Source organism: Balaenoptera ricei, chromosome 11 (assembly GCF_028023285.1).
Source record: "Balaenoptera ricei isolate mBalRic1 chromosome 11, mBalRic1.hap2, whole genome shotgun sequence".
In the NCBI taxonomy this organism is placed as follows: domain Eukaryota; kingdom Metazoa; phylum Chordata; class Mammalia; order Artiodactyla; family Balaenopteridae; genus Balaenoptera; species Balaenoptera ricei.
In genome coordinates this window covers 94,648,234-94,666,526 of record NC_082649.1, presented here as the reverse complement: position 1 = coordinate 94,666,526, position 18,293 = coordinate 94,648,234, and the positions used below count along the sequence as shown (strand labels likewise).

Genomic DNA, 18,293 nt, shown 5'->3' with positions numbered 1-18,293 from the left:
GGCAGTGCCTCTCTTTGCTCCATTTTTCCTTCTATCTCAAGTGCCAGATTGGCTTTTGGGCTCTGTGTTCTACACTCCTGGTCCAGATTTAGCCTGCAGACCATTTTATAATGGAAAAACAATAAGTTTTATGCATATAGACCTCAAGTTTAAGTTCTGCCTTTTACAAGCTGTGTGATTTCAGGTAAATTGCTTGCATCTCTGAGGCTGAGTATTCATTTTTCTCCGCTCGAATGGAGGGACAATGGTACCTGCCCTGTACCCACTCCCTGGGGGAGGAGGGTCAATTAAAAGGATTAAATGTAAATGATCTATGTGAAGTTCCTAGCAGAGGGCTATGTACACAAAAAATGTTTCTCCCTCCTTTTTCTTTCATAAGTCACCACTGTAAATATGTTTTTCTTCCCTCCAGGACCACCCTGTCTTGTTTATATTAGTAAGACAGGCTGAGGTGCAGACTGATGCATTAAAATGCTACGTAATTCAGGGCAGCCCCCCTATAAGGAATTCATGACCATTTTGTCAGAGCCCAGGCTGAAATTTACCTTGTCAGTTTAATCTTATGGGAGAGAGGGAGGGAGGCAAGGTGGAAAGGAGAGGACTGCATGGTCTGACCCACTCTGCACCCAGAGCTACTTTCATGAAGTGAGTGAAACTGGTTTTGCTTCATATTAAGTGGTATGTAACTGACAAAATTAGAGTATGTCAGGAGGGCTATCACATTTATTTAAAAAAAAAAAGAAAGACATCCTTTTAATATCTTACGGCCTCTGGATAGAATTTTTTTCTGGGGAACAGAGAGATCCCTGAATAAAAATATCCCACCAACTCCACAAACTTGGTGATTGTACAAAAGCCATTTGTTTCCAGGTATGTCATATATACACCCTTGCAACTGCCCAGTTGTATGAATTTCACATTTCCCCCTTTAAGCTTTGGAGCTAAACATTGAGTTTGTTACTAATTTTACATACGCCTTCCATGATTTACTGCTAAGGAAAGAATGAGCTTGGAATTTCCTCCACAAAATCTTTCAAATTTTCTGAGCAGGTAACAGAGAGGAGAGTATAGGAGAACTGAAGGTTAGAATTAAAATTTAGCCTGATGTGAACACAGTTTTGATGGGTAGTTTAGAAATTCCCAGCACATAAATCTTTAAAGGGGAAGAGAGAAGAACATTAAGACATAGAGAAAGTTTTCAGTGTTATCTCCCATGAGTTCTCCTGTATGTACTTACTCTGCTTTCCCCAGGTGCCCTGTGACCTCCAGCCTCTCACCTTCTATAGATACTCCCACCTCCACCTTAGAAGGGTGCTGGATGGATGGAGAGGAAACTGGAAGTGAAGGGCCCCATCATGGTCACCCACTTACAGAAACTGTACGGTGTCACCAAATGATTACTCCTATGGGCCTTCGTTGCCTTTTCTGTAAATTGCGAAGAATCATAGCCAATTTATCAGGACTGTTTTGGAGATTAAATTAAATCCTCAGTTTCTCAGGGTCTGTAGTACAGAATAGTAGCCTGAAATATACTAATGGTCAAACGGCTGTGGGAAATGCTATGTAATTAATATTAGTACCATCAAGTCTCTGAGGAATTCTACAATACAAGAAACCCATTTAGTTCTGTTAACGTGTGCTGGGCAATGCTGAAACAGCAGGTACAAAAATAATGAGTTTCCTTGCCATCTCCTTATTCTTACCATATACCCTAAGTTCCTGACTTGGAGTACAGAGAGAAGGAGCTGGTGCTGGTATCACTGCAAAGGGGGGTAGGGGGGAGGACTGAGAAATCATGCCCACACCAGATTAGATCAAGTCCTGCAGGGATTCTATGCCAAAGTCATTCCAGAGCTCTGGATGGATGATGACTCTCAAATTCATCTTTTAAGAAACATTTTTCGTCCAAGTAATCCCTTATGAATAATAATAAAAAAACTCTATTTGCAAGCAGGATGAGAGTGAAAGAACTGACATGAAGAAAGCATATTCAGTTGTAGTCAGAATGCATCAGAAATAGTCAAAATCCCCTTATCAGTGAATAGAAAGGCAGAAAATATGGTTTTCCCGGCAAAGTGTTAGGGATGTGTAATGTTTTTTTCCAGTAATGAAGAAAAGAAAATGCCCTGGAAGATGAATACAGAGAGAGGAACCAAACACCAAGTAAAGGACTGATTGTGGTGTCCTTGGCAAATAAATGAATGAATAAATAGAAAACCACATGAGAGAAAATAATGGACTTTGGTATTGTTTGTTTGTGAAAGAATGGAGATGACTCCTTTTTGCCAATCACACAGCCAAATTAGAAAATTTGATAATCAAACATTGCATTTGTTTTTATATTCATGGCATCAGTTCAGTTTCTCATTAATTAAACAGGCAAATTTAGGAATGCCTGTTTTAAGAAGCTGATCCAAAAATAACCTTGTAAAATCAGGTTAGAGATACATTATATGCCCTGAGGGCAGCCCGAAGCAAAAGGGAAAATATGAAATTAGAAAGTGACCTATGATAGTCACTTCATTGGTAAAGGTGACATAACCTCCATTACCAATCAGGACCTAGTTTGATGTCTAATTTTACTCGCTGTCGAACTTATCAAATTAAATTAAGTACAAATGAGGAAATACTTGGCTAGGGAAAAAAAAGTACTATGCCATTTTGCTTTCTATCAACTGAAAACCAAACCAAGTAGCACGGACAAGGAAAAAGAAGCTCAAATATTTTATTGGAGGAGGAATAAAAGGGATATTTTCCCCCCCAAAGTGGCCTGGCAAAAGGTAGTTGGCAAAAAAACACTTGGATTTCCTGGTGATTGCTATATATCCAGAATAGAGAAATGGTTGTTTTTTTGGTTTTTGTTTTCATTTATTCCACTAATATTTGAGTGTTGATTATGTGCCAGGTTCACATCATTGCTTTATGGGATAAACAATGCCTCCTCCCTGCTCTGGGCCTAATGCTTCGGTGTCCTTCCCCTTTCACTGTTTTTCTTGGATAGTCCACTACTCTCTGTAGATATTTGAAGACAAGAATCCCCAACAGGAAATCCCCCCCACCCCGACCCCTGCCCAAGGTTGCATCCAAGGCATCTCTAATTCTCGATGTTTCCCACATGTACTCGGCAGTACCCACAATGTAGAAGCTTTCCTGACCCTCTGCTCTGCCCTTGTGCTAAAATATGTTCTGAATAAATGAGAACTTGAGGATATAGTGCATTTTTGGAGCAAGAGCACCAACAGTTGTTGAGAACTGAAAAAGATAAGCTCTGCACAGCAACCTAGAAGGCTGCTGGACCCAGAGCAACAGATGGATGGCAGAGTTCTCAATGGGCAGGAGTCTGACCGGGGCAAGTTACAATTCTTCCCTGGGCCTAGGTTTTTCTGACAACAGATGTAGGCTGTGGAAAAAGATGCTCCTGGTTCAGACACTCATTGTTTTTCTGTGCAGCTTACTTGCTTCAGCATTTGAAGTTCTTTTCTCCACCTTAGAAATGGGAAGGAAGGTGATGATTTTTTTCCTAAGTGATTCATGAAACAAGGAATTTTACAAAGAAAGAAATCCTTCATCCTTCCTTGCCTGCACTTTCTTTCTCCCTTTTCCTTGCTTTTGCTCAGCTGGCACCTGCTTGCTCTCAGTCCCTTTTTACAATTTCATCGTTCCTGGTGTGATAGCATGTCTGTGGAAGCAGGTGCCAGCTAGAGCAGCCTTTAAAAAAAATTTCTCTGCTTTATCAACCTGCATTTTCAAGTGGGTCCTTTTTCCTCCACCTATACCTTTAAATCTTCCCCCTCCCCCACTTTGTGGAACTGGGATCCTACCTAAATCTAGCTCCTTCTGTTCTAAATTTCACACACATTACCCGTGAAACACTTAATTCTGCAAAACTGTTTCTGTATATTATTTGGATGAAAAATGCCAACTGTAGAGAAGTTGTTGTGTTTTCTATTAATCATTTACTTGTCTCAGCAGATATTTTCCCACTGATATGTGGGCTAATATGGATCTAGGCATAATGACAGCTGTTAAAAGAGGGATAACATGTAATGAATTTTGGAATATTACATAGCAGCATGTTTTAGACTTTGATGGGGAATATTATACTACTAAAAAAAAATCAAATTTTAACAAGACCCTTACAGAAAAGGAATGTGACATATCCAATGTATATATCTCTTTTACCACGTTTAGCTATACATGGGATACAGTAATATACCTTTTTTCTTCAAATGAACTTTTCCTTCCATTAGGTCTGGTCAGTAATATTGAAAATATAGAAATCCTATTCATTAAAATATCTTCATTAAAATATTTATTTCTTCCCTTAGAAAAAGAATTCAAAACTTTTTAGGGCCTAGTTTTAAAAAGCAACATGCTATATAGGTAATTTATTTTGGTGGTTTTTGGGAACGTGAAAAATATCACCACTGCAACTAGCAAGAACTATAAATGATACATTATTGCAAGTGTTCTAAAAAATCAGAACAAAACTAATTTATTATATAGTTCTGTCTTCATTATACACCACATGTTGGTGAGTTAAACACAAAATTATTGTCTTTTAAAAGTGTTCTACTAAAGATAAAAAGAATAAGGTAACAATTAACATGTAGTTTGTTACATTAAAAAATCTGATATACATATTTCTATTGCCTGTTAGCTTGTTCTAAGCCTTTTAACTATTACAAAAAAAAAAAAAAGTCGTTGTTCAAAAGCAAACATTCAATTCAGTTGATACAACATTACAGTACAGTCAACTAACATCATTCAACAAAGGTAACAAGTCTAGCCTTAGCTTCTCCAGTTAAAAGTCTGTAGACCAAATTGCTACAAAAAGTTCAATGCTGCTTCACAACTGTGTGTGAGCTTTTTGGAGGACGTGGTACTGTCTGCTCATGGCTTCAGAAGAAGGGGTCATGCTACTGGTAAAAGCACAGGGGAACCCCAACCTGTCATTAATCATTTTATTTAGCATTTAGTTAGAACAGCATTATTGAGTTTAGCACAACAACTAAAACAAAATAATAATCATAATCATAATAATGATGAGAATAAAAACCAAACACAAACTGGAAGCCTAGAGACGCTGCCAGCTGTGTCAAACCCTTGCGATACGCTATACTAAAAAAATTTGAAATATCCACCCATCCTCTCCGCCCTGCCACAAACTAGCAAAGTCAAAAATACAAAAGTCTTCAACTTGTTACTTTTGCAGAATAAAGCAAAAACGTCTTTGTGCTCCTTACTACCAGAAGCAAAATATCCACTGAGTTACCACATGTAATAGCTTCTGGATGTGTCAACTTGGGTTGGCTTGGTGTCTGCAGTACCATCTTTGTCTTTCTCGCTGTCACCTTCCCAGAGGTTAATGAGTGGTGGGTACAGCTCATTTAGTGGGATTGAAGAGGTTTTTTGCATATACTTTTTTAATGAATGGTGGTAGTCTTTCCTCTTAAATCTTTTGGCAATGTACACAGCAATGGATGCAAGGCTAATGACGGCAAACATGGACCCCATAACTGCAGCAAGAGCTGTACTGGTTTCTTGATCAGAAATGTCCAGCGCGAAGGCAGCATTTTTGGTTGTGACATTAACACATGACTTTTGAGTCTGCTGATGAATATTGGACACTGTGAGACACACTTCATAATCTGTGGAAGGCTGCAGGTGTGTTAGGTTATATTCGTGAACATCTACCGGGACCCTGGCAGTATATGTTATGTGGGGATTGTCAATCTTCATGGTGGCAGATGACCATTTTAAGTTTGACGTCATGACATTGGAATTAACTTTCCAGGACACTAAAATGGAATGAGATTCTGTCTGCTTGACATATATTTTCAGCACCTGGGTACCATCCAGAAGGGTTCCATTAACCTTAACTGTCACCACTCGAGTGTCTGCCCCTTCAACATTCTGGGCAACACAGGTGTATCTTCCTGAGTCTTCAGTTTGTATGTTAGATATTTCCAATGTACCTTCACTACTTAGTTTGTATTTATCTGAAAGCGTTTCCACAGTTATCTTATTTCCAAGGGGAGTGACCCAGTAAATTTCAGGTTCTGGCTCGGCCATGGCCCGACAGTCTAGGAAAACTGTTGTGCCAGTATCCATGTTTAAATGATTTGGGAATGTGTCATGAGATATCATTGGGAGGCACTGTTCACCTGAATCCTGAATTAAAACTTCCTTCACCTGCTGCCCTCTATATTCAGGCGGCATGGCACAGAACATGGATAAGGGCTCCATGAAGCGGATGTTTGTCTTGTTGGAATTAATCCAGTGGATAACACAGTCACACCTCAGGGGATTGCTGTGGATACTGATCTCACGCAGATTAGGAAGGGATTCTACTGTCTTCTGGTAAACAGCATTCAAGGCATTGTTGTTCAACATCAAGCTTTCTAGGGCAGGGACACTTCGAAAAGCCAAGCGGTGGATGTAAGATAATTTGGGGTTATTGGTGGCTTCTAACTTTGTGAGTTCAGGCAAGTTATCCAGGGCATAGCGGTCCACAGAGACAAGTTCCCCCATATTGTTGATTCCCAGTTCTTTTAACCGGAGCATATTTTTGAAGTCCCCTTCCTGGATTTTGTGGATGGGGTTTTTGTTGAGGTCTAAGAATTTCAAATTTGGAACTTTTTGCAGGGCAAGTTGAGGGACTTTGACCAGTTTGTTATCATAAAAGGACAGGCTCTCTAGGCTATCCAAGCCCACCAAGGCATTTCCAGGAATATCAGTGAGATACATTCCTGCCAAAACTAAGCTTCTCAAATTTGAGAGGGGTTTGAAGTTCATATCCAGAATTCCAATCACGGGGTTTTCCCCAATCATGAGAATTTCCAGGTTGGGTGTTGAATCAAACCAGCGGCTATCAATCACTTTCAATCTGTTGGAGTTTAGGTGGAGCCTTAAAAGATTTTTTAAGCCTGAAAAAGCATTAGCAGAAATAGTGCTAATCTGGTTATGGTTGATGTAGAGTTCTTGAAGGTTGCTGAGATCTTGCAGACAATAATCATTCATTTCCGTAATCTGATTTTCCTCCAAATGCAGAGTAGTGAGCTGGGTCAGGTTTGCCAGTCCTACCTCCTTAATATTTGTAAAGTTGTTTTGGGAGAAATCTAGCTCAGTCAGGTTGAAAAGCTGCTGAAGCTCATCCACGGTCTTTGCGATGTTATTGCTCTGTAGGAGAAGCACTTGAGTATCACTAGAAAGGTTGCTGGGAATCCTTGTTAAGCGGAGATCATTGCAATCGACGGTGGTGGCTTCTCTGTATGTTGACTGCGGGGTAAACCAGGGCCTAATTTCACATACACAAAGTTGTGGACACTCACTATTTTGTAGGGAAGACCCAGTTAATGAAGTCATTAGCAAGCTCAGCACTATTCGGCAAGCTGCTAAAGCAAAGCTCATCCTAGCCATGCTGGCTTGCTGAGCAAGCTCAACTCCTGATAATTGTTAAGTTTTAACAAAAGGTGAACACTGTATAGTGGTATGAAGGACAGCAAGAAGAAAATGTAAACATTCAAGCAAAGTCTCTGTTGAGATGTGTAGAATGCCAGAGTCTGAAGGGATGGTTTCCTGGAGTTTTTGAAAGGCAGGAAACAGTTTGGAGTCTTTTACCTGTGTCTCTCAATTCCAGGCATGCGCACAGCTCTGTGGCATAAGTTATTTCAGCCAAATCAAAGTCTGGAGATGTGCCTGAAAATTAGATTAGGACAAATATTATGTTTATTCCATATACTTTCTAATACATTATAGCTTTTCTTTTGTCTACAAAAAGGCATAATCACTTATAAATCTAGTAACAATGTTCAAAGTAACTAAAGCTTTTAAACTGTAGAATACTTTTAATATATTATTACACTTAGTAAACTAGTTTTAGTGTTCCTTCACATTTACAATTAAATTGGGACCGCTTGTATTACTGGGTAAAAACATTAAACACACATTGCACATACACACCCATTCACACACACACACATAATAGAAACACTTAGAAAAGCCCACAGATATCATTTCTTTAAAAACAAAGGTGACGTAGAAACTACATATATTCATGGCTCCAAAAAAATCAAAAGGTAATTCCTCATGAAAGCAAAACATGGTTTATTAAAGATTCAAAGTTCATTTTTAGTTATTTATATTTTAATTAATACTTCATTTGTTTTTAGGAATTCTTTCTTTTCCAAATGGTACATTCTGTAGAAATATTCAGCCAAACCTGATCTAGCTTAATTATTCTTATGCAAAAAATTAATCTAACAGAACTAGAAAAGAAAAATATCAGTTTTTCTTGTATTCTCATAGCCATATCTGATCTTGACTGAATGAAATTGTAAAAGGACTCTATTCCACCACACTACTGGTCTTCATTAAAAATACAAATACACTTATACATGTATATATATATAATCTCACATGCATGATTTCATCAATCTCATGGGAATGTCATGGCCACTTAATAGTCATGGCTATACACCATGAATATGTTATTTAACCTTTTAAAGCCTCAGCTCCTTCAACCATAAAATAGGGTTGGTCATAAAAGTATCTCTCTTATAGGATTACTGAGAGAATTAAAGGAATCTATGTAAAGCTCTTAGTGTAGTGCCTGGCAGATATTAAATTCTTATAAAGGTTAATTGTATTTATTATCATCTTCTTATATCTCTCATCTATTTAATTTTAGCTATGTAGTGGTTATTGGAGGATAAGTAAAAGAAGGAAAGCTGGAGATATTTGATTTTATTTAGCTGTCATCTGTTGACTTTGATAAGGTCTTCTGAGGTCAAATATGTACTGCTCACCTGCTTGTAAACATCATATAGTAGCTAATGCTGCTAGTTTTCTGGATTCCAGTCAGGTGTAAAAAGCCATTATGGATTCAGTGTCTGTCTTGCTTTCCCAAGACTACTCTAGTCACTTGCTAAGATATGGAAAGTAGAGATATGTATTTCCTTTCACTTGTCTTGTTATAATGCACTTCAGCTTTGAGTAGAAGGAACTTAAGTGACTAGTGTTTTCTTTATCTTCATAAGATTACTGTAAGGATTCAATAAAATAGAGCATATAATATATTTGAAGCCCTAGTGTTCAACACACTGCAAGCTCTCAATTCATATTTGCTACTATTACTACCTTCATACTTTGCAAAACACAGTTATCCTGTGATGGACCAAGAAGTATAATACTACAAACAGCCAGTCCTAAAGTTCTGTATTTGTTATATTTTAGTAGAAAGAATGAAAAATTCTACATTTTTTGGTTTGTTTTACAAAATACACAAACCAAGTTACCAGCTAACAAGATGGAGTTTTAAAAAACCATCCAGTCCAGATGTGGCAAATCAGAAGTGGGAGAAGGAAGCGTATGTGTTGCGTAATGCTGGATCCTTGCTCTTCTCTGTGGGGAGAAACACGCTGACATTCTCCTACCCCCTGATCTGGATAGTTTACCATATATCATGGACATGCAAAACTTTTCAATATTTAACACTATCTGATTTTGACTTTTATCAAGAAATTCCATAAAATAAAAACATACCTCAGAGAATAGCATTTTCCAAATATTATTAACTCCACAAGTTTATTCCACTCTTTTGTTTCCATTTAGAGTAATCCTAAAACAGGGACAGTAGTCACAATAAATGTTCAGTTAAGAACATTTCTGCCACAGGTTATTCCTTAATTGTAATTCAAAATAGAAAACCAGGAGAATAAAATCTACCTTTCATAACTGAGACGGAATTTCAACTGATTCTTCTGTTTTGACTGAATTGAAGAAAACAGCAGGAAGTAAAATATGTATTAATAAGTCATGTGAGACTCCCAAAGCAATCTGTTACCATTAAAAAATATATTTTATGGGGCTATACTTTGAATACTGTCATGAGTAATGCCTCCATTTTAGTTTAAGTTATATGACTTGAGGTTATTATATTGAAATATTCAAAATTCTCTTTGACACACATACACACCTCTTTAAACACACAAACCACACAAGCTCAGAATGTCAGCTGTCATGTCAAACACAGAGGGAAGACATTTTCCTTTCTCAAACCTGCATTTGGCTCCTTTGGGAGTAGAGAATGAAACTTCCTTAACACAAAAGGAGGTGTTTAAGATGTTTCTATTTGTATAACATTGTAAATTCTCTTTAGCATTTTTTCCCAGACTTACTTTTGAACGTGAAATTATATATAGAACAAAGCTTCAGAGCCCCTATACCATTTTATACGTTTAAAACTTAGGTTATATCTCAGGAGCTATTCACTAACAGTGTTTAAAAGTAAATCCATTATCACAACAAGAGAAGAAAACTACAGACCAATATCTGATGAATATTGATGCAAAATTCCTGAACAAAATACTAGCAAACTGAATTCAATGACACTTTAAAATGATTATACACCATGACTAAGTTGGATTCATACCTCAAATGTAAAGATGATTCAATATATGAAAATCAACCATTGTAAGACACCATATTAACAGAACGAATGACAAAACCCACAAAATCATCTCAGTTGATGCAGAAAAAGCATTTGACAAAATTCAGCACCCTTTCATGATAAAAGCACTCAACAAACTAAGAATAAAAGAAAACTGCCTCAACATAATAAAAGCCCTATATGAAAAGCCCACAGTCAAAATCAGACTCAGTAGTGAAAGAGTGTAAGTTTTTCCTCTAAAATCGGGAACAATGCAAGGATTGCTACTCTAGCCTCTCCTATTTAACTTAATGTTAGAACTCCTAGCCAGAGCAGTTAGATAAGGGAAAGAAATAAAAGGCATCCAAATTGGAAGGGAAGATGTAAAACTGTCCCTGTTTGCAGATGATATGATCTTGTATGTAGAAAGCCCTAAAGATGCCATGCAAAAAAACTCCAAACTAATTAAACTAATGCTAATCATTAAACTAATGAACTAATTGTTCATTAAAACTAATGAACAATTTAAGGAAAGTTTCAGAACACAAAATCAATTGTGTTTCAGTACATTAACAATGAACCATCTAAAAATGAAATTAAGGAAAGAATCCCACCTACAATAGCATCAAGAAGAATAAAACACTTAGGAATAAACTCAACCAAGGAGGTGAAAGACCTGTACACTGAAAGCTACAAAACATTGCTAAAAGAAATAAAAGAAGATACAAATAAATGGAAAGACATTCCATGTTCATGGATTAGAAGACTTAATATTGTTAAAATGTCTATCTACCCCAAATAATCTACAGATTCAATTCAATCCCTATCAAAATCTCAATGGCAATATTTGCAGAAATAGAAAAAAATCTTAAAATGCATGTAGAATCTCAAGGAACCCTGAATAACCAAAACAGTCTTGAAAACAAAGAACACAGATGGAGGCCTCACACTTCCTGATTTCAAAACATACTACAAGTGGGACTTCCCTGGTGGTCCAGTGGTTGAGACTTCGCCTTCCAATGCAGGGGGTATGGGTTTGATGCCTGGTCGGGGAGCTAAGATCCCACATGCCTCATGGCCAAAAAACCAAAACATGGAACAGAAGCAGTATTATAACAAATTCAATAAAGACTTTAAAAATGGTCCACATCAAAAAAATCTTTTAAAAAACCCCAAAAAACATACTACAAGTAATAATAACCAAAGATAGACATATAGACCAATGGAACAGAGAGCCCAGAAATAAACTGTTCCGTATATGATTAGATGATCTTTGACAAGCGTGCCAAGACTACACAATGAGGAAAGGATAGTCTGTTCAACAAATGGTGTTGGATATCCACGTGCAAAAGAATGAAGTTGGGCCCCAAGAGGATAGCTACTGTCAAAAGAACAGAAAATAACAAATTTTGGTGAGGATGTGAAGAAATTAGAACTCTTGTGTACTACTGGTTGGAATGTAAAATGGTGCAGCCATTATGGAAAACAGTATGGAGGGTTCCTCAAAAAATTAGAAATAGAATTACCATATGATCCAGCAGTCCCACTTCTGGGTATGTATTCAAAAGAATTCAAAGCAGAATCTCAAAGAAATATGTGCACACCAATGTAAATTGCAGTATCATTCACAATGGCAAGAGGTGGAAGCAACCCAGATGTCCACTGATGGGTGAATGGAAAAAGAAAACATGGCATATATATAAAGTGGGATATTATGCAGCTTTAAAAAAGAAGGAAATCCTGTCATATCTACAATATGGGTGAACCCTGAGGACATTACACTAGATGAAATAAGCTGGTCACAAAAAGACAAAATACTGTATTGATTCCACTCATATGAATTATTTAAAATAGTCAAAATCATAGAAAGAGAAAGCAGAGAGGTGGTTGCTAAGGATTGTAGGGAGGGAAAAGAGAGGATTAGATTTTAATGGGTAGAGTATCAGTTCTGCAAGATGAAAAAGTTTGAGAGATCTGTTGTACAGCAATGTGAATATATTTTAACACTACTTAACTATACACTTAAAAATGGAAGATGGGGGCTTCCCTGGTGGCGCAGTGGTTGAGAGTCTGCCTGCCAATGCAGGGGACACAGGTTCGAGCCCTGGTCTGGGAGGATCCCACATGCCGCGGAGCAACTAGGCCCGTGAGCCACAACTACTGAGCCTGCGCGTCTGGAGCCTGTGCTCCACAACAAGAGAGGCCGCGATGGTGAGAGGCCCGCGCGCCGCGATGAAGAGTGGCCCCCGCTCGCCGCAACTGGAGGAAGCCCTCGCACAGAGACGAAGACCCAACACAGCCAAAAATAAATAAATAAATAAATAAATTTATATTAAAAAAAAGAAAATGGAAGATGGTAGATTTAATGTTAGGGCTTTTCATTATAATGAAGTATATTATAATACGAGCCAACTTTTATCACCCACATACAAATTAAGATCTTAAATTCTGCAACAAATAAAAAATGGCTGGCATAGATCTTTTTAAAAGTAAAATTGCTTTGTTCTAGGGCAGACTGAACTAAGTTGGTCAAATGTGAGAAGAAAATGTCTTCCACAAACAAGTATGGCAGTTTAAAGGAACAATCCCTTAAATAACAAACCATGGCTTTAAAGGCCCAGAATTGGCAAGGGATGCCTTTCAAAGAGGCCCACAAACAACTATATAATTAAATTTGATGCTTCTTTTTCTAACAATGTATGTTTGGAACACTCTGCTCGGAATATAAAATTCCAAAGGAAATGGACTGCATGGTCATCACCATCCGTGAAGTTGGCACTGACCCCCATTTCTCCCATGGAATCATGTCAGATGGGATGTTAGTTTAACAAAATCACAATAGTTGATAGGAATTTGGGCTAGGATCCTCATTCATTAAGTTCTTAGGGAGTTGAGCGAAAGAAATAAGCAATCACAGTAACATGACGATTATGTGAATTCTAGGTATACTAAATCCAAATAGCGCTCAACTTATAGAAAGAACTCTGTCCTGGGGGAATCAAGCGATCTGGACTCAGAGTCCAACTTCTTCACTTACTCAATAGAAGTGTTACCTTGTATGAACTACATACATTCTTTGTGTCTCAGTTTCTATGGCTTAAATTAAGGCTTATTATACATACTTCATATATGAATACTATGAACACTAAATAAAATACTCTATGTGAAAGTAGTCAGCCCAGAATCTGGGGAAGAGTCCAGTGCAGACTGAGACCTCAAATCCTTGTTTGAATCTCTGGAACCTCATCAAGTTTGCCGTTAAATTTCATTCTCACCCTGCAGGGCTTTTGGGAGGTAATGAATAAGCAAATCTCTTTACGACTCTCGGGCATAACAGGTACTTAGAAAAGAGTTATTTTTTCTAATTATTTCTAAACTATTATTTACCATTTCCATTATATTTTCAATCAGTATTATTGGAATTAATAGTGTTAGAAATCCAGAGACCAAATATTACACGGGGGCTAAATTAAAACCTGATGCAGGCAAGCAAATTATGAAACACAAACTCCCCACATGGAAATTAACATCATCTCAGAGACATTATTAGTCACAGCAATGAGGAACTAAAATTTTGATCTCCTAAAATATGAAGAAAATGCCTTCAGAGGACATGTGCTTTTATGCCAAGTTTCTTTGGTGGCCAAATTCACACCATGTACATAATGTTCAGAAAAATCAGTCTTTTAGCTCTGTTGGTCCCCCAAAGATCCAGGGCTAATGCCACATTCAGATTTGCATGTCTTCTTTTGGGAATGGCTTGAATAATGGAGAAATGGGATTTTTGTTCAAGTAAGCTTTCCTCTGGTTATAAACAATGATTGTCTCAATACAAATTATCCCTGTATCCACTCTCCTGGTGTGGGTGGGGGCTTGCGTGGGGGGCTAAGGTACAGCCAGACTTCACTCGATGGATTGACCTCCCAGAGGGAATCCCCCCGGGTCTGAAGGCCACCTTGACTTCTACTGCAGGTACAAGTGGCTGATTGTTAGACTCACAAGGTTGTTAAGCTTTCTGAAACAGGAATTTAGCATAGAGTTAAGAGTGTGGCTTCTGGAGAGACATACCTGGTTTCAAATTCAGCTCTGTGATCTTGGGCAAGTTATTAAAGATTTCTAAGTCTATTTCCCTTTTTTTTAGAAAATGGACATCATAAAACCTTCTTTGCCAATGGTGGTTAAGAGAAGTAGAATGAGATGTTAAACACAGAGCTTTTGGTTGAGGGCCTGGCACATAGCAAGTACTCAACAGATGTTAGCTATTATTATTTACAGGTTTGATGTCTCATATTGAATCTGAGTCTCTTTATGGGCACTGAGGATGAAAAGGTAGTGGAAATCAGTAGAGGGTGCCCTTTGTGGTATTAGCAACTGCAAGTCCTGAAAAGGGCCTGGCCGGAGACCTTCTAACAATGTAGATGACTAGTGTAGGTAGAGCCAGAGAGAGAGAGAGAGATTACAGAGATTTCTTTATGGAGGGTATATTTTATTTCCCTTGAGCAGGAAAGAAGGTCTTGCAAATGCATTCTGAATGCTGAATCTGCATGGACTTTTTTTAAAGACACTAGTTTCTTGGACTTTCGTTTGGCCCCTGACCCTTTCTGACTTTTAGATTTCTTTCTCCATTTTCCAAAATTAAGTTCCTTGTTCACACATTATCCAAAGTGAAGCACCCCGTAGTGTGTGTTAGTGATCGCAGATGGAGGGTGCGTATGGGAGGAGGAGCTATAGTCGTCTCCATAATGCATGAAGAAAACAGTGAAGTGCATCCCTCGCAAGGACATAATGGAGCTTGCTGAGGCTCTTTTGCATAAGGAACTGTTCCTGAGAGCCCACATTATTCATCAGCCAACAGTGCAGCAGTGTGTGAGTGGGCCGAGCAACAGGATGAGGACGCCAGGGAAAGGATTCTTAGTTTTGGCTTCACCACAAACTTTCTAGGTGACCTTGAGCAAGTCCAGTAACTTTGTGTCCTATTTTATTTGTCTTACAGTAAGTGGGTTGAGAGGAGAGACAGTCACAGCTTCCTAGACCAACATGAACCTCGGGAAGTCATCTTAGCCCATTCTCCCATGTCATGAAAACTATACTTCCAACCATTATCAGAGAGGTAATCCTTCCTCCTGCCTTCTCTTCTTCCTCTTACCTCCCTCTCTTCTTTCCCTCATTTGTTTCCCTTTTATGATTCTTAAATTGTTGTAGAGGCATGTTTGATTATGCCAACGATCTCAAACTGCAGTGCCTTCAGGGGCCAGGTAGGTCAAGTCAGTTGAGTTGAACACAGAAGGAAGTAGTGATCATGTAAAAAGCTGGAGAGTGTGCACTCCAAGAGGCATCCATGGATGTTTATAACTGTACAAGCTAAAAAAATCTGCTTTCTGAGGCCTTTTATGGCGTGTGGCCAGTCTGACACCTCTGAATTATTTAAATATCACCATAAATAACCATTATCACCAATAATGCGGAGGTAATGGGAGGATCTGATAATTAGATATCAATTTTCAAATATTATTGGCAAATACTCCATATATGAAAACCTATAATTAGAAACAGTATATTATGGTGTGACTCTTTGCTCTGAAGAAAACCTGTTTAGTGCTTTTTAAAAAACCATTACATTAACAAAAATTCATCTTAACACTCCTTTTCTTTTGGAAGACCTACTTTTAAAGGCAGGCAGAACCTTAGAGATACCCTCCCTAGGTGATCCAGGATGACACAGTTAATTGGCAGAGGAACAAAATAAAACACAAGTGTCTTGATCCCTGATTCAGCATTTCCTGCTCTGACCACTTTAAAATTCTGTGTTGGTTTTTCTGGTTCCCAGAGAAAAATTTGGTTGTCCTTTCCTTAATTTTATTTTCTTCTTGTATTTGTTATTCTTAATTAACAAAGACTCAAAAATTCTCTGGCACACTTAGGCAGTACAAATGCACTAGTGTGTAAAGCAGAGGATGGACACAAGTGATCTTTTGATTCCCCCTCATTTTCCTTCCTCTTTTGGGCCGGGCAAATCCATCGCACCGCAGGTGCAGCATCAGCCAACACCTCTGGGAAAAGCTCAAAGGCGCAGCTGGTCTCCAAGCTGAGGGTATAAGCTGGAGCCACAATTCATTAGGTTCCTGAGAGGAACTGGGCATGGACAGCACACTAGCCATTGTAGGAGGGTTGGCCAGGGATGGTAAACAGGGCAGGCTAGGACTGTATGAACTGAAGAAGTACAAAAGAAAATTATAAAAAGGTGAAAGAAAAACGAAAGCCAAAAGCCCAGAGCCACCTGGCATGAATCCAAATCGAAGTAGGTGGCTTGGCATGATGAGGAAGGTGCTTGTGGAAGAGCCCTGGGGAAGAACATCTACTTCAGATTCTGATTTGGCTTCAACTGATCAAAGGCAAGCAGGCTAGCCTCCCTTTGAAATATGAGGAACACAAACTGTGAAAGTTGGATAAGGCCTTAGAGATCACCTGGCACATCTAAAAAAACCTCTCATTTCACAGAGGACACCTCAGAGAGGTGAGATCACACATTTGGAGGCCAAGCTTGACTGCATTCCATTCCTACTCTCCAAACACAGGGTCCTTTACAGAACCCTACGCTGCTTCACTTAGTCTGGGATTAGTTGAAATTCATATTCTGGCAGGGTCTAAATGGGCAGGGTCCAAAACTCTCTGAAGAATGTTGGCCTCTAGTACTCCATTAATCAGTTACCATTTATTAGACACATAGGAAAACATCATTCAATTTAGGAAGAGTGCTGTGGCTTGTTTAGTAACCTGTGTCTTGACCTTTGCTTAGGTAGATCAGAGATAGGGTGGACAGCTCAATCAATCATGCTGATGGCCAACTTATTACAAAAAATTAAGTCAGGTCATCTAAACAATGTTCACTGATTTTTTAAAACATGGCAGTGAATTGACTATAATGGTTGATTTGTTCTATAACTTTAATTTGTAAAATGCATAAATTGAACTTCTTTTAATTTGATGGATTGTGTGTTGCAAACTCTATAAGGGCATAGATATTCAAATGTAAGAAGCGTAAAGTGGATGAGTAGGAGTTGGAAAGTGAGCATTCAAGACAGGAGATGCTTCATGAATAATAATAATAATGAATTAGCTAACTTTATTAATAGATTTACTTTAATAGAAGACTTACTATGTACTAACCACTATAGTGAGTGACTTACACGTATATGGTATAAAGTGTGATCGTCCCTATTTTTCATAGAGAGGTCAAGTCGCTTGTCCAAGATCTCAAATGAGACTGAGTCAAGGATATAAGGCTCATGCCCTAATACTGTCTAGCTCTGAATCTTATCTGGTTTGGAGGTAGTTCGAAAATCAGAGTGGTGCAGAGATTGGAGTATTAGATGAAGAATTAGGTGACCCGAGTCCTTAGCTCTGGTTTTTCCTCTGACTCAGATCATGCTGGCCATCTTTCCTGCCTGTAAATGGTGAGGTTGGGCAAGTCTAGATGATGTCTTAGGACTCCTTCAGCTCCAGGATTTTAAGTATTCGACGCTTCTTTTTCTGAGTTTCTACTCTTAATAGCACCCATGTAAGCAGCACTTCTTATGCCTGCGAAAAACCTTCACAACAAGGAAAAAGACTAATCTTCAAAACACCCATGTGAGGCAGATAAATGATGATCCCCTTCCAACAGGTGAGGAAACCAAGGCCCAGAGAGTTAGACTAATCTGTCCAAGGTGACGTACGTAGTTCAAGGATATGGACCTAGCTCTGTCTGCCTCTTTAGACCATTTCTTTTTTTAAAAAATTGCTAAACACAGGTTCTCTTAAAAAGCCTGGATCAAAGGCAATGTCATTTTTGGAATTAAGAATATGTCACACATTTATTTTA

General features: G+C 38.3%; 1 protein-coding gene and 1 long non-coding RNA gene across 5 annotated transcripts in view; one reads left to right on the top strand and one right to left on the bottom strand.

The window, feature by feature from the left end:
- LOC132375162 (uncharacterized) overlaps positions 1–18,293 on the top strand; it is a 497,604-nt gene that overhangs the window by 340,170 nt on the left and 139,141 nt on the right. The window lies entirely within an intron of this gene.
- Positions 4,528–18,293, bottom strand: part of LRRN1 (leucine rich repeat neuronal 1) — a 36,244-nt gene continuing 22,478 nt past the window's right edge. For 3 of the 4 annotated variants that reach the window (XM_059940203.1, XM_059940204.1, XM_059940206.1), the window contains exon 2: positions 4,528–7,701. In XM_059940203.1, coding sequence (XP_059796186.1) covers positions 5,272–7,422 — 2,151 coding nt within the window. In that variant the 5' untranslated portion in view covers positions 7,423–7,701 and the 3' untranslated portion in view covers positions 4,528–5,271. Of the gene's footprint in view, positions 7,702–9,546; positions 9,592–18,293 lie in introns of those variants that run through there. The other variant, XM_059940205.1, reaches the window with a different exon arrangement.